General features: G+C 48.7%; 8 protein-coding genes across 10 annotated transcripts; 5 read left to right on the forward strand and 3 right to left on the reverse strand.

Moving 5' to 3' along the window:
• Positions 1-582: 582 nt before the first annotated feature.
• E1B28_004660 (uncharacterized protein) lies at positions 583-2,361 on the forward strand. 2 transcript variants are annotated; one of them, XM_043149163.1, is made up of 4 exons: positions 583-800; positions 856-1,113; positions 1,181-2,120; positions 2,174-2,361. In XM_043149163.1, exons 2-3 carry the CDS (start codon positions 920-922, stop codon positions 1,842-1,844), a joined length of 858 nt encoding a protein of 285 aa, XP_043013767.1. In that variant the 5' UTR covers positions 583-800; positions 856-919; the 3' UTR covers positions 1,845-2,120; positions 2,174-2,361. The 2 variants fall into 2 exon arrangements, with proteins under 2 accessions (XP_043013767.1, XP_043013766.1); XM_043149162.1 differs by having other exon boundaries at positions 856-942; positions 1,008-1,113; positions 1,181-2,338.
• A 367-nt stretch (positions 2,362-2,728) lies between these two features.
• On the reverse strand, positions 2,729-4,815 carry E1B28_004661 (uncharacterized protein). The gene is made up of 3 exons (XM_043149164.1): positions 4,569-4,815; positions 4,449-4,519; positions 2,729-4,396 (listed from the first exon to the last, which is right to left on the reverse strand). Exons 1-3 carry the CDS (start codon positions 4,743-4,745, stop codon positions 3,058-3,060), a joined length of 1,587 nt encoding a protein of 528 aa, XP_043013768.1. The 5' UTR covers positions 4,746-4,815; the 3' UTR covers positions 2,729-3,057.
• A 32-nt stretch (positions 4,816-4,847) lies between these two features.
• On the forward strand, positions 4,848-7,711 carry E1B28_004662 (uncharacterized protein; the record flags this gene model as incomplete). The annotated part of the gene is made up of 7 exons (XM_043149165.1): positions 4,848-4,925; positions 4,986-5,004; positions 5,055-5,561; positions 5,616-6,804; positions 6,910-7,082; positions 7,135-7,455; positions 7,508-7,711. Exons 4-7 carry the CDS (start codon positions 5,838-5,840, stop codon positions 7,709-7,711), a joined length of 1,665 nt encoding a protein of 554 aa, XP_043013769.1. The 5' UTR covers positions 4,848-4,925; positions 4,986-5,004; positions 5,055-5,561; positions 5,616-5,837.
• Positions 7,712-8,115: 404 nt separating this feature from the next.
• E1B28_004663 (uncharacterized protein) lies at positions 8,116-8,980 on the reverse strand. Its single transcript, XM_043149166.1, has 3 exons — positions 8,757-8,980; positions 8,279-8,702; positions 8,116-8,157 (listed from the first exon to the last, which is right to left on the reverse strand). Exons 1-2 carry the CDS (start codon positions 8,888-8,890, stop codon positions 8,366-8,368), a joined length of 471 nt encoding a protein of 156 aa, XP_043013770.1. The 5' UTR covers positions 8,891-8,980; the 3' UTR covers positions 8,116-8,157; positions 8,279-8,365.
• A 60-nt stretch (positions 8,981-9,040) lies between these two features.
• Positions 9,041-12,889, forward strand: E1B28_004664 (uncharacterized protein). The gene is made up of 3 exons (XM_043149167.1): positions 9,041-9,406; positions 9,472-12,775; positions 12,837-12,889. Exons 1-2 carry the CDS (start codon positions 9,130-9,132, stop codon positions 12,765-12,767), a joined length of 3,573 nt encoding a protein of 1,190 aa, XP_043013771.1. The 5' UTR covers positions 9,041-9,129; the 3' UTR covers positions 12,768-12,775; positions 12,837-12,889.
• E1B28_004665 (uncharacterized protein) lies at positions 12,833-15,185 on the reverse strand. 2 transcript variants are annotated; one of them, XM_043149168.1, is made up of 9 exons: positions 14,745-15,035; positions 14,622-14,685; positions 14,477-14,553; positions 14,186-14,417; positions 13,510-14,131; positions 13,382-13,421; positions 13,211-13,329; positions 13,078-13,130; positions 12,943-13,021 (listed from the first exon to the last, which is right to left on the reverse strand). In XM_043149168.1, the coding sequence occupies exons 1-9, from the start codon at positions 14,843-14,845 to the stop codon at positions 12,944-12,946; spliced, it is 1,386 nt and encodes a 461-aa protein (XP_043013772.1). In that variant the 5' UTR covers positions 14,846-15,035; the 3' UTR covers position 12,943. The 2 variants fall into 2 exon arrangements, with proteins under 2 accessions (XP_043013773.1, XP_043013772.1); XM_043149169.1 differs by having other exon boundaries at positions 12,833-13,021; positions 13,078-14,131; positions 14,745-15,185.
• Positions 15,186-17,300: 2,115 nt separating this feature from the next.
• Positions 17,301-18,837, forward strand: E1B28_004666 (uncharacterized protein; the record flags this gene model as incomplete). Its single annotated transcript, XM_043149170.1, has 6 exons — positions 17,301-17,392; positions 17,442-17,453; positions 17,510-17,572; positions 17,629-17,686; positions 17,738-17,866; positions 17,929-18,837. The coding sequence occupies 6 exons, from the start codon at positions 17,301-17,303 to the stop codon at positions 18,835-18,837; spliced, it is 1,263 nt and encodes a 420-aa protein (XP_043013774.1).
• A 221-nt stretch (positions 18,838-19,058) lies between these two features.
• Positions 19,059-21,451, forward strand: E1B28_004667 (uncharacterized protein; the record flags this gene model as incomplete). The annotated part of the gene is made up of 14 exons (XM_043149171.1): positions 19,059-19,312; positions 19,363-19,549; positions 19,605-19,668; positions 19,726-19,808; positions 19,866-19,926; positions 19,978-20,231; positions 20,282-20,446; positions 20,506-20,650; positions 20,701-20,748; positions 20,810-20,896; positions 20,947-20,963; positions 21,018-21,047; positions 21,097-21,158; positions 21,214-21,451. 14 exons carry the CDS (start codon positions 19,059-19,061, stop codon positions 21,449-21,451), a joined length of 1,695 nt encoding a protein of 564 aa, XP_043013775.1.
• Between the last annotated feature and the right edge of the window lie 35 nt (positions 21,452-21,486).

Consider the following 21,486-nt stretch of genomic DNA (forward strand, 5'->3'; position numbering starts at 1 on the left):
AAGGTTATGGTCTGAATTACTTCATTTTGACGAACAATGGAGCTCCAAATTGAAGTCTGATTTTGGATCGCTGAGCGAAGCTGGTGGTTTCAATGTTCTCAAAAAGTACTCATCTTACTGATTAATGTCGTACAGGACTGTACCTGATCTTCGGGACTAGTTGTGTGAAGAATCCGGGGTTCTCCAACTCACGATTGGACCCCTACTCTGCTGTCATATACCCCTCTGTTTCGTGGTGCCGGATTTTTCCATAGCGTCAGAACAACTGAATTCTGATTCCAGATCTCTGTGACCCGCGAGCCTTGGGATCGGCTTCTAGTCGATTTTTTACATGTGCACTCATGAGTATGCCACTTAGGCAGTGATATTTGGCCGCGGTTAACCACCTTGGTTACTTTTCTATGGTGGGTTCCATTGCTTGATATCACGCGCACTGCGAAGCAATACAACCTTATCATTAAGGACTCGAGAATGATGGGATGAGTAAATGTTCTGCTTATATCATTTGCTGTTGACTGTCTAATTTAATCGACGGCAAACATTGGGCGAACTTATGACTCGAGGATTTGTGAAACTCTCACAGTTTCCTTACCTCTTGAGGCATTTCGCCCGAAAAGACAATCCATATCGCTCAGCTACGATCAGGATGTAATACAACATTGCCGCGGAGTTTCTTGGGTGCGTTGCTAGATGAATTGCAGTGTCATTTCCCCCCCGATAGTGAGGTCAGAACCGCCGATCAGAAGTAGTGGATCACACTTTGACCAGGAAAACGCATTGGTTCAAGACGCCCACTGGAGGTAAGATCTATATGTTGATCAAATGTCTTTCTTTCTGAAGTCCACCGATAATCAGGAGTATATTTTAGATTTTACTTTTTATCCCTATTTGATTAGGCTGATCGGAGCGCTCAAGAAACATGGAGGTTTTGGCCCCTAAACTGTTTGTTTTTCAACGACAGAAAGCAAGCTTTTTATATTTTAAATATTTTCTACCCCATTCAACAGCTCGAGTTACTGCTCCATCTGATATGACTTTCCACGTCTTGGCGAACCCTTCCACGGACGCAGCAACGCCACTCGATGTTCTAGGGAAGCGATGTCTCGACAAAAGGTGAGATACCCTTCCCCTGCTTTCGATATCACGCATATGAATTGATATATTTTCGCCTTTCACTTAGTCGATCTACTCCTCAGCGGCGTCGTCGATTGCCCGGTGTTAAAGAAGTAGCAGGGGCTAGACAAGGGGCGACTAAGCGACAAAAAATGTCGTCGTCGTTGGAGGAGCTATCGCCAACGCGACCTTGCTCGCCGCAAACCCTTTTTTCTAGCTCGTCGACAACACCTCTTGAAAGGAAGAACGATACCGAGCGCCGCTACGCGACGCGTAGCACGGTTGCGTCGCTTCCCAACACCGCCAGCTCTGTTCCCTCACCATCGATGTTCAAGGCACTCTCCAAGCGAGACGTAATATTCACTCTTCGCCAGAGGCTCAGAGTTGAAACTATTCCCTTGAACAGGATACCCTCCTTTATGGACCACTTCCTCGATTACCAGTCACCCTCGGTCGATTACGATTCCGAAGAAATCCTACTCGATATCGCATTCCGCATCAAGCTCAACAACCTTCGTCATATCCTCGGGGGTCTTGAGTATGGGAGTGGTCTCCCAGAGGACCCTCAGTCATCCGACAAGCGTGCTATCCAATTCCTTTGGCCCGAGAAAGATGTATGGACATTCACGTTCGCAGACGATAGTTACGACAGGGACTATGACAGTATTACGACGCAAACACGACATCCTGACTCTTTTGAGCGATCCACGTCCAGCTGGCCAGACGTTTGAGGTCACTGGTGACGTGGGACGCAGGGGGGTTTGTCAACCTATGCCTGTCTCCAGTGGACGGGGAGTGTGGGGAAGGAGAGAGACCACTTCATTAACATTCAGGATCGACGCCACATGTGAACCTGGGTTGGGCGGGGGGGTGTTGGACGTTTGCTGTGGACTGTGTGACACAGTCTACAGCAAACGTCGCTGATTATGGTGCGGTCGCCGGTCCCCCCTCCCCCCCGGTTCCGTTAGAAAGCAGTGTTCGGTTCCCTTTAGGCTTTGGTTGGAACGGTGATACCTACACATCTTAGTACTACTACTGCTACTAACATACCTCTGTACAGTTTGTGGGGGATGTTATTACTTAGTTTAACCCCTTTGCGGCCTGTCCTTGTTTCATGGGCGTCTTGTGCCTAATTGGGACCTTTATTTCTAGTACCTGTGTCATAACGCCACTATTCCTGATTGTATGTTCTCGGCGAGACGATAGCCTATACAGAGGTCACGCGGACTCTGGTGTGTTCCTTCCGGCGGTTTGATATTCGCTGTTCGGATAGTGCACTGACCTAAAATCAGAACTTGACCCGATATGTTCTTAGTAGGGTTTCACGGTTTTCTAGACCGAGCGTTGAGCGGCATGTTTGGCAAATTGGCAAAGGGTTCAAGGGGTCAACATTGGCTTCTTCCGCCCGCTTTGCGCGGATCCGTAGATTGAGTAGTGGCCTTGATTACCAGCCTCTGGGCACAGGGATCCGGGGGTGAGGCTCCATTTCGCGGAAGCGCCACGTATCATGTACCCATCGTGCAACTCGAACTTATCACCGCCACTTAGACCGAAGGAGCTACCGTTAGACTTTTTTCACCACCTCCGGTCAACGGAAGCTGACATTCACATCTCTGGGTCATTTGCACACGTAGGGGGAAAGGAGGCCAAAAGGCCAGATTTACAATGTACAACATAAGATACAATGCACCAGGGATAGCTAAAGCATTCGTAAACGTCAAAGCTTATGAGAAATCAAATGTCAGAAGAAAAAGAAAAGTATTGTAAAATAATATACGGAGAAAAGGGGAAAAAGTAATCCGTCGCCTTTAGGAAGGGGAAAAAAAGAGAAGATTGTGAAAGAGAAGAAGGGTATAGGAGGTCACTTGGGAGTAGTGAAACCAACCTAATATTGATTTTTCCCCCCATGGATGTTGGCCATTCCTTCGTGATCTGATCTGTTTCTCAAGGTCCCATTCGCACGTCCTCCAGACTTTCACTTCCTCGAGGTTGATACCGTTTTAAACTCCTATCCCTGTCCTGATGATGGGTATAGCTATTCAAACCAGAGCCCGTAGGACTTTCCTCGGCAAGGTATGCACCATTGTCAACATCCATAGTACCACCTGCCTCATTCCGGGGCCTTTTCTCCTTCCGACTACCGCTATCGGAAGGGGTGTACATCGAAGCGCTACCACCACCACCATTTCGATCTGTTCTGGACTGTGTGGGTGAGCGGTCTTCGGGATGTCCGTAGTCCATCGGCTCGCCAACCGGCTGCAGTTTATATGGACGTTGTCGATCGAGCTCATAAGGTGGATATTGACTTCCAGCTCCCCGTGGCGAATCTGGAGAAGGACCATGACCAGAACCACCTGATCCCGGGGTATCTGATCGCACAACTTTGCCTGCGCCTGCAGGGATGTCAAGGTAGTAGCCTTGCTCATCCCTCATGCGAGAGTGATGAGATTGAGGTGGCGGTTGTTGGCGCGAAGAACGATGAACAGCAGGTGGTGAATCGGAATGATGGTGACGCTGCTGTTGGTGTGATCTATTGTTACCATCTCTGTAAGCTGTTTCGTGTTCTGGTTCCCATTCGCGCACCCGCTCATAATCACGCTGTTCACGATCTCTTACCGCCTGGTCCTCGCGGTTGATGTAGGTTCCCGGTCCCAATCTTTGATGGTTGTGGACACGATCGCGATTAGATATCGATCTCGAGGACTCTTGAGTCGGGGAGAGGGGTGGCGGCGCACGAGAAGGTTCCATGTCATGAATGTCGTGTCGTCTACGCTCGGAAAGCGATGGACTGTGTGAAGCATGGTGAGGTATGGGTGGATAATTCTCGTACTGTTGTTGGTGAGGCGACGCATGATGGTAGGCTTGGGGTGGATGAACTCGCGAACGAGAGGAGGAATGCGAGTGAGACGAGGTGCGTTCATGATGTATGGAGGGACCGTCATGATGAGATCGCGAAAGGGGGCTTGGAGGCCGGTCCAAAGCCTGCATTGGGGGTAAAGCCAACGGTGGAAGTTGGCGAGTATCCGAACCGCTCGAGCTCTGACGTGAATTATGCAATGATAATGAAGGGACAACGCCAGGACCAATGGGAGGATCCATGGAGGAGACTGGGCGGCCGTCAGGACCAGCTGGGACTCTTGTTCGAATGTAATTAGGGTCAGGATGACCAGAATGTGAAACAGCTGAACTTGGAAGCTGAGAAACAGGGTTCATTGGAGGTAAACTCTGATGATCATTTAGCTCTGGAGAGGGGGGAAAGGAAGCCAGACGGTCGTAGAGAATGCTATTACATAGTTTAGTTGGACAAGATGTTACATTATAAAAATAATACTAACGCGCGTTCAATCTTCATCCGTTGAATATTTCGTTTGGCCTGAAGGACTTTGAAATGAAGCCTGTCGTTGTCCTGAAAACAAATGAGTGGCAAGTGTCGCTGAGAATCAAGAGGGACACACTTGTTCAATTTCCTTTACTTTTCTCTTGAGCTCTTTGTACTTTGCCTGGTACTTTACGTCCTCGGCACCTGCAGTTATGCCCATAGGAATATTTTTTGATTTTTGGCGTGAAGAATGAGCTGAAGGAAGAGGAGGAATGGAGAGTGTTTGGGGCGCAGGGGAAGTATTACGGGACATGGTGGTAGAGAGGAGAAAAAGAGGGCGCCGTGTAACGGACAACTCAGCGTCGGGTCAATGTCAAAACATATCGAGCCAACTAAGGCAAGACAAGCGAAGCCTGCAGTTGTTGTTGTCTCCCGACGCACGTGACACTTTGATACTCTCAACGTTCACCTCCACCTTCACAACACAACGCCAGTGGGTTCAATTTCAATTCCAGTGCTGTTGGTGGCATACTGATTGTAATATTACTCTTAGTGAGCTCTACCTACAGGCAGTGAGTGCACGCGAGTGTTCCCGAAAAGCTGCTGTGCTGACGACATGCAGGGATATGCCCCCTCCTGGGGGATTTGAGGCCATCAAATACAAGAGAAATTTACCGTTTCGAGGGCCTGGTGGGTGGGTCATTCTCGGCGGAGTAGCGGCAGTGTCTGCTTTTGGATTTTATCGATACGGTCAGGGAGCACTGGAGAGACGGTATGTTTTGTATTTCCACCGACCGCTATACGTCAGCTGGACGTAGAACGTGTTCCATTAATGCCCCGTACTTGATTGAACGTGGCGAGGACCTGGTGGTCAGGATCCGGCCGCTATTGGTTTATCAGACCAAGGGTCACTGGGTATCTGAGCCGGTCCGCAGTGAGAAAGGAAGCGTTCAGTTCGTGTGCTGACCGATTTCTGTCTTTTCCTAGAGAACTTCAACGGGAAAAAGTGTGGTCACGCATCCACCTGGTCCCACTCCTAATGGCCGAAGGAGATCGGGACGCGTATCGTCGCCAACAAGCAGCACTTGCTCGGGAACGGGAGATCATGAAAGATGTGAAAGGCTGGGAGGTGAGTGCTGCAGCCATTGTCCACTGTTGATGACTGACACTGACTGTATTCGAGGCGGGAAAGAGTATATACAACAATCCCAAGTATTATACACCAGAGATTATTGTTCTGTAGCCAGACAGCCGGGAACGAGTTGCCTAATTGAGAACATTAATTTGCCGGCGCAATCTGGCTGTCGATCTGGATTTAAAAGAATATTTTATTTAATTCTTTATCCAGTATTCACAAGGAATCCAAGATTCACGGCGAGTCATCACGACTGTATATAACCCACAAATGCGCCTTATATTCCCCCGCCTCCGTCCTTTCTGTTTTTCTCTTCTTCGCCCTCCCCATCCTCCTCGTCGCCTTATGCCAGTAACCACCATGACCTCTGACTTTGCCTTCCCTCATCCAGACGACCAGATGCTCTTTGGTCCTCTCGACATGGACGAGCCTGCTCCCATGGTTTGGGACAATTTCGATCACGACATGAAGCCCTCAACCTTTACATTTCCTGTCAACTACGAATACGCGTCTTCATTTCATCAACTAGAGTCACCCGCGATGGATTCTGGTGCCTTGTTTTCCACCGGCGATGAATCGAGTTCCCTGTTTAACAACTGGATACACGAGCCAGAATCTCTTCCAATACCCTCTCCAGTCGGTGCATTACCCATCTCTATCCCTCAAACCAATCTTCACACCTCACCGTCGTTCTTTGCCTTCGGAGAACCCTCCCATTTCCCCCAAGATCACGGTCTTTCACCCAGCGAATTTGCTGCTCTTCACCCACTCCCCCGCTCGACCTCTTCATCATTTGATGAAGGTGGCCTTCCCATCTACGAGAGGCAACGAACTGATTCCATCTCGTCTATCACCTCCATATCACCTACCGAGATGTCGGTTCAGACCCCAGAGTGGGTTTCCGGTCTTTTCGACACTCCTGCTAGCAGTGTTTCTGGACGCACACCTGCGTCCTCCTTCTCTCGTTCACCGATACGAAAACATTCTCCCCTGTCTTCTGATCATACCCAACGCGTTCGAATACCCAATTCACGTCCCTCTATCACCTCAGTACACTCTTTCCAGTCTTCTAGCGCACCCAGCCACCTTCAAACCCGTTCAGCCTCCAGTATGGCCAGTCGTCGTGCAGAATCAGTCAGTTTCCACGACGATCGCGATGCAACTGTGCGTCGTCGGCGAAAGCTGTCCAACCCCGCACCCGAAGATTCGCAAAACATAGAAAAGTCAAATGATTCCGGTATGTCATACCCATTTCTGATCTTTTCCCCGGATGTCGATTTGACACGATGTGACATTCCTGCCCGTAAACTCACGTTCCCTCCTTTTTTTTTTTTTTCCGTAGTCCCGCTCAAATCGACATTGCGCCCTCCTAAATTAGCCCCCTCTGCGTGGCAGCTTTATTTCACCGATTGGATCCAACGACAGCAAGCATCAAATACACGTAAGCTTAACGTTGCCCAAGCGGCGAAAGAGGCCGGTCAAGAGTACGCCTCCTTAAGTGCAGAAGAGAAAGAGGCAAGTCTTTCCTATGTTTCTCTACCATACCGGTTACTAATCGCTCTACTAGCCCTATAAACGGCGTTCTCAGGCGATGAAGGAGACGAGGGAGAAAGAGCACGCTGCTTACATGCGCACGCTTACGCCCGAAGATATCAAACGCGAGAACGCTTTCCGGTCTGCCCAAAGAAAGGCAGGAAAGTCGAGGAAGAGCAACATCAAGGATCCTAATGCGCCGAAGAAACCGCTCAGCGCATATTTTATGTTTCTGCAGCGGATCAGATCTGATCCCCGTATGGTCCAGGAGGTGTTCGGCGATGAGACTGAAACTACTAAGCAGAGTGTACTGGCTGCGGCCAAGTGGCGTTCAATGACGGATGACGAACGCAAAGTAAGCTTAACTTTGTCAGTGTTTGGGGTTTAAGGGATAACACTTTCACTAGCCGTTCCTCGCTCAGGCCGAGCATGAGAAGATGGAATATGAGACGGCTAGGAGGCTGTACGAGGAAGGGACTACCGCGTATGGGACAAGTATTAGTTTCAGCATATTACCAGGTAGCCCGCTCTTCCCGATTGTCAAAGTAGAGTCGGAGAGTGAGAGCGAAATAGGGCCTCCAGTCGATGGTTTCCCTCGACGCACAGTTTGAGTTGGTTTTTTTTTGCTCATGTTTTTTATGTTGCTTTTTCTCTCTCTTTGATATCTTGGGCCTTTGTTTTCGTCGCTCATGACCTTTCACGACCGTCTCCGTTTTGCCCCTCACGGTTGCTTGTGTATATGATTGCTTTCCTTTTCTTCACATGTTCATATCGATCCTTACTCGCCTTCTTACTTCGTTACTTGATTTTATCGCCTCGAACCATTGAACGTACACCAAACGGACTTGTGTATTAAAGATCGAGACTGTATTGCTAGCTTCTTTTCACCCTGTATATGCCTTTCCAACAGAAGACAATAGGTTTATTAAAGGCATAAGTAGACTCCCGCTCCCCACCCTTTCCTATGTACATCTTACTTATTGACCTAATTTACTGTTAATGGTAACTTGTAAACCATTAATTGATGTGGATCACCGTCTTCATCGAATTCGGGGCCCTATATACATAACGTGGACAAAAGAATAAGCCGTAAGCACCGAGATCGAGGACTAGAGATTGGTGTATTGGGTTTGGACAAAACCGGTTAAGGGAAATCACAAGGGACTCTTGATTCTCACCTCGGAAATGTAACCAAACCTGGGAGGGGGCAACGGGCACGGGAGAAGTTAGTCGAAGAAGTGTGTGGAGTGCGAAGACAAGAATGATTACTTTTCGTAAAACCCTTTAACAGGAATTTGAGAATGGGCAATGACTCTGACATAAAGCGGTGGCGGTGATGTTCCTTGACCTTGACCTTGATGGTCTATTGCAGCAACAGCAGCAGCTTTGGCGTCGGTTCTTACCCAGTCGTGTAAGGCATGCACGAGCTCGCTGCCTAGCTTGTATTGGCGGTATGGTTTCAGAACGGCAAGACGGCTGAGTTTGTAGGTGTAGTACTTGTCATTGTCCTTGAGAAACTTTGTGCCGCGAATAACCCCAATCGAAGCGAGGGAGTGCGTCAGGCGGAGGAGAAAGTGCTTGACAGAGGGATCAGAATCATAACTGGAAAAGTATGTTACAGCACACGAGCGACAGGAGAAGTTTTTTTGTACGTACTGGTCAATTTCTACGTCGAGTGGGAAATGTTGTTCGTGGTGAAAGACGTCGATGCGGACCTGATAACACTGTTGGATTTCTTCCTCCGTTGTGGCAATTACGATCTCGTGTTCTGGGACGTCGACTGTAGTCATACTGAGTGCAGGTAAGGAGCCGAAATGGTAGCCTCCAAGCTGTTATCCTTCAGGATGTCCGAGGAGCCGTGTGGTGAGCACATCCAGGATGACTGCCAGTACTTCAGGGCCGGACGGCTCCGGAACAGGGCGAACTCAGTCACGCGTCTCGTGACACGCCAGTTTTTCTTCTCCACCGACAGGTATAAACCTTTACTGTGCCTCCTAGCCTCTCGTCCCGATACTGGAACGAGATTTACATGCTTGAGCCTGTCGCAGCGGTAATATTCAATATCGTGCTATGCGGCCGTTCTACTTTGGAGCATCCAATCCCATTGCATTCAGTGTCCAAAATCATAAAGTATCCTGCTTCTACAAGGCCTCTGCCAGCATCCTTTTTCAATCCTCAACCACGACGCGCAGAGCTCAAGGGAAAAGGGAAAGCTGTGGATGGCACCGTGTTCGCGTTCGAAGATGAATCCTCTCGGGTCAGAGAATGGACGTGTACATCAGGACGTACCGTTTTTCCATCCAATAGTAAGCCTGCCCGTCTCCAAAACGTGGTTTCAGTCCAACAACATTCTTCCTTCGTTTCTCTACAGAAAGGGCCCGTGCCATAATGACAGGGTCATTCAAACCACGAATGCTCAAATATCCATCATTCCAAAGGACGGCTTCCTCCATCATTCGACACGCTTCACATAACCGCCTGCCTTCACCCCGTTTATTCAGCCATCCCGTTCAAAGTCATAGCCGACCCCAGGCGCGACAGGCATCGCAAATGGCGGAGATACAGCATTCGGATGCAAACTCTCTTCCCTCCAGCACCAGCACCTCCGAACGATTCCACCGGTTCAGCATCATCTTCCCCTCTGGTCCGCTGTACGACAGAAGGTTGATTGCTGTTCAGCACTTCCGAAGAATGATGGCTCAGCCTAATCACGTTTTCGATCTGGATACTTCGCTTGCTATCTACGAGGCAGTTCAACTCGAAGAAGCGCTGTCGCTATTGTTGGTTGATGAGTTGCTCGTACTGCTAGAGAGAGCATTGGACAATGCCGATCACCATTACGACAGTTTGACCACTGTGCATACACTTCACGACTGGGGAACGCGTCTATCGCGTCTTGCAACAACTCTCGAGTGTCGAGTCGTTGTACAATCCGAGTATGCTCATAGGAGGCTCTGTGCGCTCGCGCGAGCGCACGCGTTAATGGGTGATCTAGAAGAAGCTGCAAAGATTGTGGAGTCCACAAAAAAGTTGCTGTTCCCTTACGAAGATCGGTGGAGGGCTATACATGCATTTCAGAGTCTGGTTCAGGCGGTCCATCGGTATTATGATAGCACTCGCGTGCTCACGTTCGTAGCCGCACACTGGATGACTTTCGGGTCCCACATGTCCCGGTGGTCTGCTGTCCATCAACATGGAAAGCCAGAGATTCACGGACGTAATCTTAGGAAAGCGGTTCAACGTATTGTATCTCAGATTCAACATCCTGTTTCTTTCCTCGCTAGCTTGGAATCTGATGCCAGTCACAAACGGATATTGGGGGAATTATTGATCGAATCTTACAGTTTCAACCATCTTCCTCTACTCGGCCTCGATGTTCATAATGAACTGAAACGACAAAATATCCACACGCTTTACAACCTTCAATTGTCGTTAGTCCGAGCTCTCGTCAGAGAAGATGCCATGGGACCTGCGAAAGAGTTGTTCGCTTCCATTCCTCGTAGCACGACATTCAAATACTATCTACAAACTGGCCTATACATGTTTGCTCACGATGGTGATCATGTTCGTGCTGAAGAGTACTATAACCGGCTCAGCGACCAAGAGTGGCGTAATGAACTCGACTTCGCGATGCTGATGCATTCGTACGCTACTCAGGGAAATAGCGACAAAGTGAATACCCTCTTTAACCAATATTTCCCCCGAGAACGAGCCGGAGCGCGTCAGAACTCGCCAAACGTGATCCATTACACCATCGCGATGTATAGTCATGCTCGAAATGGAGACATCGACGGATTGAACATGTGGTTGGAAGACCTGGCGTTTCATTCTCTTAGACCTGATGCCCACGTATTTACGATGCTAGCTCAAGCATTCGCGAAGCGAGGTGACCTGGAGTCTGTCGCTACCGTCCTGTCACAGATGCGTTCTAGCGGGATCGCTCCTAACGAAGTTACTTACCATAACCTCATCACTCTTCTGGCTCATCGTCGAGATCCTATCGGAGCCGAAGCCATGTACAAACGTGCGATACAAGAGGGCATCGTTCCTTCCCGTCGATTGGTATCTGCTGTGATGAATGCGCATGTCCAGGCAGGGTCATGGAAGGGCGTTATCAGGGTGTTCGATTACATACGGTCGAGGCCCACGCTGAACATTCGTCTCACCATCGAAGTCTACAATACACTGCTGAAAGCCTATGTTCTCATCGGCGCCCCTTTTCGCGTCGTCTCCAAGCTCTTCAACAAGTTGTATGATGCAGGGGTGCGACCTGATTCCTACACGTACGCATTACTCATCAAGTCAGCCTGCGATGCTGAGGAGTTGGATATGGCAAAAGACATTTATCAAGAGATGTGTGAGCTCTCTGTGAACTGGGAGTCGAATGTGTACGTCAACGTCTATGTCTTGACCATCATGATCGCTGGATACCTGAGACGTCGCGATGTAGAAGCGGCCAGAGAGATGTACGATGAGATGGGTCGGAGAGGGATCCAGCCCGACGCTACCACTTTCAGCATCATGATTCATTCCTATGCTCAACATTTGACCACAGAGGGCATCACGATCGCAGAAGACTTTATCAAGGACCTGACTCAAACGCTTGACAAAGCCTGGTTGATACCTCAAATTGCCGGGCGTCATACAGCGACAACAGCATTGGAAAAGATCTATGGACCGTTATTAGACGCCTATGCTCGCCTTAGTCGCCCGGGGGACGTTGAGCATACCTTGAATACTATGCTCGAGAAGGGTGGCGAGTTATCTCTGGGAGTTCTAACCACCCTTATGGACGTTTATCGTCGCGCTGGCAACATTGAGGCTGTCCAGGAATGCTGGCCTCAGATCTATGACCTTGGTCTGAAGTATGCTAAAGAATCGATTCTTGACGGTTACACCCCAGACGATCCCACTGTCGAACGGCTCCGTGCCAATATCTTATGTATTCCCTTATCAATCTACGTCGATGCCATGTCAGTCGCTGGTAAACATACGGAAGTCGCCACAGTCTGGAAGGAGTTCCAAGATCACGGGTTTTACTTTGACTCATACAATTGGAACTACTTGCTTGTGGCCTTACTTCGTGCAGGAGAGGTGTCGCGTGCATTCCAGATCGGCGAAAAAATCATACTTCCATATCAACGTCATTCACTAACTATGAATCTTCAAAGGGATCAGACACCTTCCTCTCCTCTCTCGTTTCACGAGAAGGAGAAGGAACAGTCAGCGGAACTCATGAATGTCACTTCCGAAGCCAAACCGGTTAATCCCAGGCAACGGAGACGGTTTCTGTATCGAAATAAACGGCGGCTCCATGGGTTGCTTCATTTGGAGTACGAGAAGGACGAGTTTGGCGATGATTTTGCGGAACCTCTCCATGTATTATATCAGATTGCGCCGTCGTGGAACGTATGGCGCGTTCATCCTGTGGCAATGAGAGCTTTGCTGTGGAGTTTTCATTCGCTCACCAATGGACATATTATCCATCCATTAGGACAGGAATCACCTCGGGTGGACATAGCAGAATCACGGGCTCAAGCGGAAGAGTTATTGAAAAAGATTGGGGAGGAGTGTCCTGACACCGTCAAGCTGGTCAGAAGATACGGGAAGCGGTTACGTCGTAAACTGGGGAGGGAAGTGTACGCAGAAAAGTTTAGTTCGGGCTAGGATCAGGAGTAAGTTGATACAATTTCTGAGAATACGTTTACCACTATAAAACATAATTAACCAGGGAAGCTAGGAACACTCGCAAGATGTGGGGATAATATATGGGCTCAAGAAAAACCAAGAAACGGGTGTCTCCTCTCTAGTGTCTAGCAGGACTGAGTATCCACAACTCGAGACTACGCTCCATCAGAGTCGTCTTCAGATCCAGAACCACCTCGACGACGACGCTTTCCTCCCGATGCATTGCGGTTGCGCTATCAACATTCGAGTCAGCTGGGAGAAACGACAGGAAGAGCGGGAGAAGACATGCCAGTGGTAGTTTCTGTCCCTGATTACCAAAAGCGATAGAAAGCGCAGTGGTATCTACGGGAAAGTTTTAGGTAAATTAGAAGTACGATAAAGTCGATAGATTGCACCCGCAGCGTGTTTTGAATTAAACATACCTGGTACTCCTGGAAAACGTTTCGCTGAATACACAGTGAAGGGTTCCGTGAATGTCTGCGCTAGGACAGGAGATACATCGGTGTGAATTCGAGTGGCACCCAGCTCAGGAGCTGGAGGTCTACAAAAGAGGTCTCATAAGACAGGGCGACAATACCAGGCACCGAACTTACGCCCCAACATTCATCAACCGCATCCTTAGCCGGAAAGTGCCTATGAAAAACGCTCGTTAGTCAGATGTTCCATAAATCAGTGTTTTGGTGGTCGCAGTGATAAGCAGTGTGTTTGAAAGCAAACAAACCTTCTGTTCGCACAGACAAATCCTGGAAGAGGAAGAAAATCCCAGGCTTCCGGTGTTCATCTAGAAGCCGAGTTGCGTTTGCTGACAGGGGTCCAACCAGGGTGCGGGTGTATGTATGGCGAGGGAGCGACATTGGGTGAGAGGGTGGAGGTGGAGGAGGATCCTGTGAGGAGTTAGGTGTTTGATAATATGCTTGATGTACAGTTTGTTGAGGGTATTGGGCATACACCGACGTGTTGTCGTACTGAGGAGGCATAAATCCATCACTAGAATAATTCTGTGATTGCCGAGCAGGCCAGTCGGAAGAATCGCGACCAGTACTCGATGAACGAAGAGCTGGGTCTATGGCTTGGTCAGGGAACCCTTCCAGTTGAGATAGATAGGACAAGTCCGATTCATTCCAAGAATCGGTGGAGGTTGTTGTTCCTTCAACAGCTGTATCTGTACGGAAACTCAAGGAAGGTAGAATAGGTGGAGGATACGGGGTGTTCCGGTTAACTTGCGAAGTAGAATAACTCCAAGTAGAATTGTTCTCCGCGGCTGCTGAGTTCTGAGGAGTATAATAACCTTGATTACTGCTATCGGGCGTATACTGTGAGTTAGAGGCGGTGTTTCCACTTGCCTGATCAAGCTAAATCAGATAGATGTAACAATCGAAGGCTCGAGGCGACTTTACATTATCACCAGAACGGTAATGAGAAGGTGTAGGTGTCGACCTGGATGACGGTGTATGATGACCAGAACCACGCTGCGGCGCAGAACTGCTGGTTCCCCTCCGACGAGGTTTGGCGGTGTGGGTAGGTATGTATCGGTCGGCAGAAGATGGATGCAGAACGAGATTCATTTCCTGTTTCCCATCTGCTGACCATAAGTCGACGGTAACCACAAAAAAGGAGCAATCCACATCGCTGGTCAAATCAGACATCAAACGATCTGTCTCGAAGGCCAAGCGGTAGATACCACTTACTCCACGTCTACAAGACTATTATCATCTCGTTGAACGATCATTTTTGCAACTGCCGCTGGTGCGAGTGGTCTTCGATCCTGTTTAGAGATATGGGACAATTTGTGAGCTTGAGCTGGGCCACTAGTGCCGAAATAACAGGACGAACTTTATCTCCAAACCCACACATACGAGCTCTGAGTGGATGCTGGATTACTTCGAGTGAATAATGTCTGGGCATTGGAACCAAAAATAAGGAATACGTATTTCATAAGATTAGGTTGAGACGCACTTTCGGCCAGACCACTGACTCCATTGTTCGGGTCCATCTGAATTGTGATGCCTCGCATCCAGCCCTGATTGACGAGGAGGGTTGTTGAGAAACTGGATCATCGTTGTAACTGGGTACAAGGGTGGTTTTGAGGGTTGACGAAGCGTAAAAACTTGGAGGACTGTAGCTGAGAAACGCAGGAGAGCTTGGGGAAAGGCTGTGGGCTTTTCGAGCAACCGTTCACAAAGAAAACCGGGAAACACAGGGAATTGGGAACAAAAGGGCTGGCGATGGGCTTATATGGTGGGATTCCTTATGTTCATTCAATCACAGCGTCGACCCGACACAGTGGAATGAGCCCATCACTGCCAATCAAAGTTTATCTTCACGAATTCGGTGTTTTTGGGAGTGATTCTGGCTGGATTGATAGGTTTCAGGTTATTAGAATGGATTCTATGGCCAAGAACCTATAATGATAATGATCCTTTCAACCTTGAGGAGAATATTATAACAGTCCAGAGAAGGTTATTTCTTAGTCACAAAAAGATAAGATAAGATGACATCGCTCCAAAAAATGTCGGAAATATTGACGGCGGTTTATAAGCGGTTATAAACGTTACGCCTTTTCTCACAAGGTGATTGCGAGCGAAGCGAGCAATCCTTATCAACGGGCGAGGGCCCGGTCAACTTTTGTTTGTGATTGTTTGTCGTTTCCGTTTCAATGTCGCGCGACCTGCTTGCTCGTCGCCTTTGGCGATGAGCAGCCCTTTCGTACTCTATTCTACCTTTCCCAAACCTCGAAAATCAACAGAGAAGAAATATTATTACCCATTTATCAAGTTTGTTGACAGAAATTGATACTTTTTCACCGCTTTTACGACGTGTTTTTTTTTCACTGCCAGTAAGATAAGAGAAATGTAGACAAGCAGTTAGAGGCACAACATGCAGGTGAGTTGCTACACGTATATATGGTTTCAAACATGTCTAAAAACAACTTCTAGGTCTTCACTGGTGTACCAGCTGCTCAAAGCAAGTAAATCGCGAAGACTGCACAGATCAGCAAGGTCAACTCTTCACGACATGTAATGACTGCCGGACGCGTCTGCGACGCGTCACCATTGACGACGTGCCTGATGAGGACGAGCCTCCGCCAAGCGACGAATCCGAAGGGGTGGATGACCAGTATCTTGGCGATGGCAGCGACATGATGGAAGTCAATCTACTGGAAGATGTGATGGTCAGTGGTCACCGAGGCCGAGAAAAGATTTATTCAGAATTTTGTGAAGGCTGACAAGGACCTGAAGCTACAGACTTGTGGTGTTTGTCGAGAGATTCGTTGGAACATGAAGCTGACTCTGTCGCCTGCCAGTGATGTAGCAAGGATAAAGGAGACGTGAAAAAGTGGAGTACCGAGAATAATGTCCATCCAGGTGATTCCCGGGTCAGTTGAATATCTTATCAGTGATGCTCACTCAATGGCCGCCTATAGCTGATATCCCGCAAGCACTGAAGGGCCTTACCGAGCTCGAGGAGATGGTGGCAGTCATGTCTGTTCGCCCTCTGGGTTTCAGTACAAATACAAAGACCATGTCTGCAGCTTTGTTCACGATATATGCACACCTTCCCCGTGTTCCCGAAGAATGCGAGACCGACAACTTGTCCTTCGACGTCGAAGGACAATCGCGTCGTGACGCACGTCCTGGTGATGGCCATGGCACTGCATACTGTAACTGTCAACTGTCTATATAGTGACATTCGAAGATGAGAAATGAAAAAGAATTAGAATACATGGCGACAACGATAAAGTTTTTGCTTTCTATCGTTACTAGGATTCGAAGCGAGCTACCGGGCCGCGTGCGGTGCATATTTCGCAAGAGAAGAAGAAAATAAAATGATGGGGTGCAGGGGCAAAGCCCCGCCTAGCTGGGTGAAGGGCAGGAACACATCCGAGCGCAGCGAGCGTTCGTGTGTAAGCCCGGAACCCTAGCTAGTATTGCCTTATGGAGACTTATTTTAATCTTACGGAGCCTTATTTGGCTTACAACCGCTTATGAGCTTCCCGGAAAATCTCCGCGCTTCGGACTGTCGGCCCACTTATATGCGATTGTAAGGCAAATAAGGCTCCGTAAGATTAAAATAAGTTTCCATAAGGCAATGCATTACTTTGGCCGACACCGAAAACGACCCAAATTGAGCACCCGTGTGCGTAAATTGCCTCGTCGGTAGCCAAGTCCGATCCGTATGTACACGTACACAAAATGGCTCAGCTGGGTTGTCCTGGCTGAGGGTAGGTACTCTGTAGGTTTTGTTTTTTTGGCATGTCGCATACCCCAAAAATTAGTATAATATTCAGGTAGCGTAGGCGTGAGGTTGTATCGGTTATGTACATAAAATGGACCAAATTTTCCCTACCCGATCCATATGTACCGAAAACCCACCCAAATTAACCCAAAAGTAGCCAAAATTGGGGGTCAACGGATCGGACATGCTAACCCAATTGACCCCCCTCCTGCTGTCGCTCACCGTCACTCTTCCTTGCCAAGTGCATTGTAGAGCCCACCGAACTTTTGGCGCCTCATGGATTACAAGAAGATCCTCCTTGATTTGTCCAAGCGCGAGGATCTCCGCAATAGAGTCTGTTGTGATTGTCAAAACCTGAATCCGCAATGGTGTGTCTAAAATTCTCGTCATTTGTGATTGTAGCTCAAATTTCGAAAGGGCATCCCTGAGGTGCTTTTGTTAATCGATTCGCAATGTCCGCATCTGAACCGCCAGTCATTGACTAGTTTCGCTATATTTCTCTGTTTGCAATGCGCTGGAACTCACAGAGGCTTTGGTGTCCACGTCAGGTACGTATATCCTCTGCTGAGAGCATTGGAAAATTTTCACGACATGAGCCCTCTAGCTTCGTAAGGTCGATATCAATGGATACGTGGCAAGATGAACAAGTCAAGAGGATGCAGGTACTTGCTGCAATTCTGATCGGAAAAATGGCTTTTCTAACGAGCCATAAGATCGGTGGAAATGGACCATTTAAGGACTTCATGAAGTCTTATACGCCCGTAGAATGGGGTGGCTACAGCGACTCCCTCAGTTCGTATGACAGGTATCACTGTTGGGCAGCCACACAGTATCGCGAAAAGGTGCGTCTTTGCCGCCAAGTCGCGTGTCAGTTGGTCAGTAATCATGCCACTATGTGCAAAAGTTGGATGCAGAACTCGCCGGCAAACCCTGGTCGTCGTCACCACCTCCTGATAATTCCCAAACGAGTTCCGGCACACCTAGTCGTCCATCTTCGGCCCAAGGCTTGCGAAAGTCCCGTGCATCCACTCGTAATATGACGGGAAGCTCGCTTAGAAGCGACTCATCTTCCCCAGCATCTTTTGGAAACGCGTCACCCCGCGTCACACCCGATTTTCCCTCTAACGACCAGAAGACTGCAAACGAGAACTATTTTGCGTCGTTGGGTTCAGTCAATGCCAGCCGACCCGCTGAATTACCACCCTCACAGGGTGGACGTTATCAAGGTTTCGGTAACACGCCGATTCCTGAGGCCTCTCATCATGCTTCCTATGGGCTCTCGTCGCGAGTGACACCAAGTCTCAGTGAATTTCAAGAAAATCCTCTGGGGGCTCTCAGTAAGGGATGGTCTTTATTTTCTTCCGCAGTTGTGGGCGCTAGTCGTACTGTGAATGAAACTATTATCCAACCCGGAATGGAGAGAGTGAATGATCCCGATTTCCAAGCGAGTATGAAGAGTTATATTTCGGAGGCCCAGAAACGTGCAACGGACGCAGGATCAACTGCCAATGAGTGGTCCAAACGCCAATTCGGGGTGGACGTCGCTAGTAGTGTTGGTGGGGCTGTGGGATCTGTGACTGGCGGCCCGAGGCGAGATGGATATGACCACCTTGCGATGGAACACGAAGCAGAAACCTCAGCACTCTATAATGCCGACGACGACGATTTTTTCAAGGATCTTGATCAGCACCAAAGGAAGGAGCAGAATGGACCTCAATCATTGTCGATGGGATCCTCGAGCTCGACACAGGCAGCATCAAAACAGCCGGGGGCGAAGAGTGACTGGGATGACGATGATTGGAAAGACTTTTAATTTCAAGTAGGCTTACATATGTTTCATACTACGTGTTTGTAGATTTTTTTACACTTGGAATGTCACATCTTGGAAACGCGTTAATCGTTGCCAATTGGTCCGTGCGCGTTAACGACGGGCAGCGACGCGGGTCGGAACTTGGTCAATAACCATAACCTGCGATTCACTGACACGTTGGCCTTCTACGGCCAGCACAATCGGCTTTCACTACCTCTACCTGAATGATGCGATCCCTTTTGAGATCCTCTCTTTTGCGAAGGGGAGTATTCAGCAAAGGGCATTCGACCAGGACCTATCATGCTTCAGTTTTACCATCCCTAATCTCGACTTCTTCACCTGACTTCCAGGCAAAAGCTGAATCCATGGACGCCCTTATATCTGATTTCGAAACAAGAACCGCTGAAGCGCGACTGGGAGGTGGGCCGAAAGCTGCAGAGCGAATGCGGAACAAAGGGAAGAAACTTCCTCGAGAAAGGTGCGCAATGAGCCGGTCGATTCAATTTCGAATGGTTGTAATTATAGCAGGCTTTCACTTCTTCTGGATCCTCATACCCCATTCCTCGAACTTTCTTCATTGGCAGCACATAACGTCTATGGCGAACATGTCCCCGGTGCCGGTTTAATAACCGGAATCGGTAGAGTTTCTGGACAAGAATGTATGGTCATCGTGAACGATGCAACCGTGAAGGGAGGTATATATTACCCATTGACGGTGCGTTTATTCGGATTAGTGGCGGCCCACACTCACACAATTTGAAACGGAACAGGTTAAGAAACAATTACGAGCACAAGAGATTGCCAGAGAACATGGTCTACCGTGTATTTACTTAGGTGCACGCCACTTATCCTTGAGGGTCATTCAATTCTGACTATTCTCTTGTGAGTTAGTGGAATCCGGTGGAGCCGCTCTACCCCATCAAGCTAATGTTTTCCCGGACAAGGAGCATTTTGGACGTATATTCTACAACATGGTGAGTAGAATACTCGCTTGGCTCCAGAACATGTTCTCATTTCAGGCTTTTATCTAGGCCCAAATGTCTGCATTGGGTATTCCGCAAATATCATCTGTGCATGGGATCTCGGTTGCCGGTATGTTTTTTATCCCAACCTGGATGTTCAAGGATTGAGCATGTTCTTGAGGCGGAGCATACGTCCCCGCCATGGCCGACGAAAATGTAATTGTTCGTAACCAAGGCCGTATCTTCCTGGCTGGGCCCCCTTTGGTCAAAGCGGCAACTGGTGAAGAGGTCGATGATGAAACGTTGGGAGGTGGGAGGATGCACTCGAGTGAGAGCGGTGTGACCGATCACCTGGCAAGAGACGATGAACATGCAATTGCCATAGTTCGTGGCATAGTGGGTGACCTGGGTCTTGCTGGGTATCGTTCATCCGTAGTAAGTGCCGTCGCAAGCTGAAAATGGGCATCGTATTGACCAGGCGCAAGGCGCAAGTTCCAGCAGAGGAACCGCTTTACTCTGCAAAAGAGTTGCATGGGATTGTTGGTACTGACGTGCGGCAAGCTTTTGACATGCGGGACGTAATTTCACGTATTGTGGACGGCAGCCGGTTTAGAGAGTTCAAAAAGGAGTATGGGCCTACAATCGTGACGGTAGGGATTCCTTGGTCACTTCCAGCCTTACCAAATACTTTGGCTGATTAATTATGAAGGGGTTTGCCCATATCCACGGTTATAAAGTTGGGATTCTTGCAAACAATGGAATTTTGTTCTCGCCTTCCGCTTTGAAAGCCACGCATTTCATACAACTTTGCTCCCAGCGCCAAATTCCCTTGTTGTTCCTGGTAAATGTGACTGGTGCGTGGCATTTTGAGCGTGTTGCTAGTCTGCTTAGTGCGACTGCTCAGGCTACATGGTGGGCTCCAAGTCGGAAAGGGGGGGAATAGCCAAGGACGGTATGTCTTTTTTTTCTCTTTTCCGCGACTGCATCCATCATTCCGTACCACGTATAAACAGGGGCGAAGATGGTTCGTGCCGTCGCATGTGCCGACGTTCCCAAGTTAACTGTTATCGTTGGGGGCAGCTTCGGTGCGGGTAACTACGGTATGTTTACATCGTCTGTTTGTTATAATCAGCTTTTGACACCTTTGCAGGAATGGCAGGTCGTGCTGTAAGTAAATCTGTGCTTTGTGTGCTGCCATCTAATTCTTGCCTCCTTCCTTAGTACTCTCCGAGGTTCCTCTGGATGTGGCCAGCGAGTAGAATATCTTTCTTGTCGGAAGCGTAACTGACAGTGATTTCAGAACGCTAAAGTATCTGTCATGGGTTCGGGGCAACTATCACAAGTCATGCAGAGTGTTTCTAAGTATGCGTTCATTTCGTTTCTGCTCGAGATACGATGTATGATTTACGTTCACTAGGGATCCTTCGCGGCACGCTTCCCTCAAGGCAGAGATAGAAGAACAAGCGAGCGCCATGTACTCAACAGCTCGACTATGGGACGATGGTATAATCAAACCCACGGATACACGAGACGTGGTGGGACTTGGGCTCGCACTCGTTGCTCGTAGAGCCCAATCTTACGGGACTGGACGCACAGGAAGAGGTGTCTCGACATGGGATGGGGATGGAAAGGGTTACGGTGTATTTAGGATGTAGAGGACTCCTTGTAAATATACTGATTCACTAGGGGA

This window comes from Marasmius oreades, chromosome 2 (genome assembly GCF_018924745.1).
Source record: "Marasmius oreades isolate 03SP1 chromosome 2, whole genome shotgun sequence".
In the NCBI taxonomy this organism is placed as follows: domain Eukaryota; kingdom Fungi; phylum Basidiomycota; class Agaricomycetes; order Agaricales; family Marasmiaceae; genus Marasmius; species Marasmius oreades.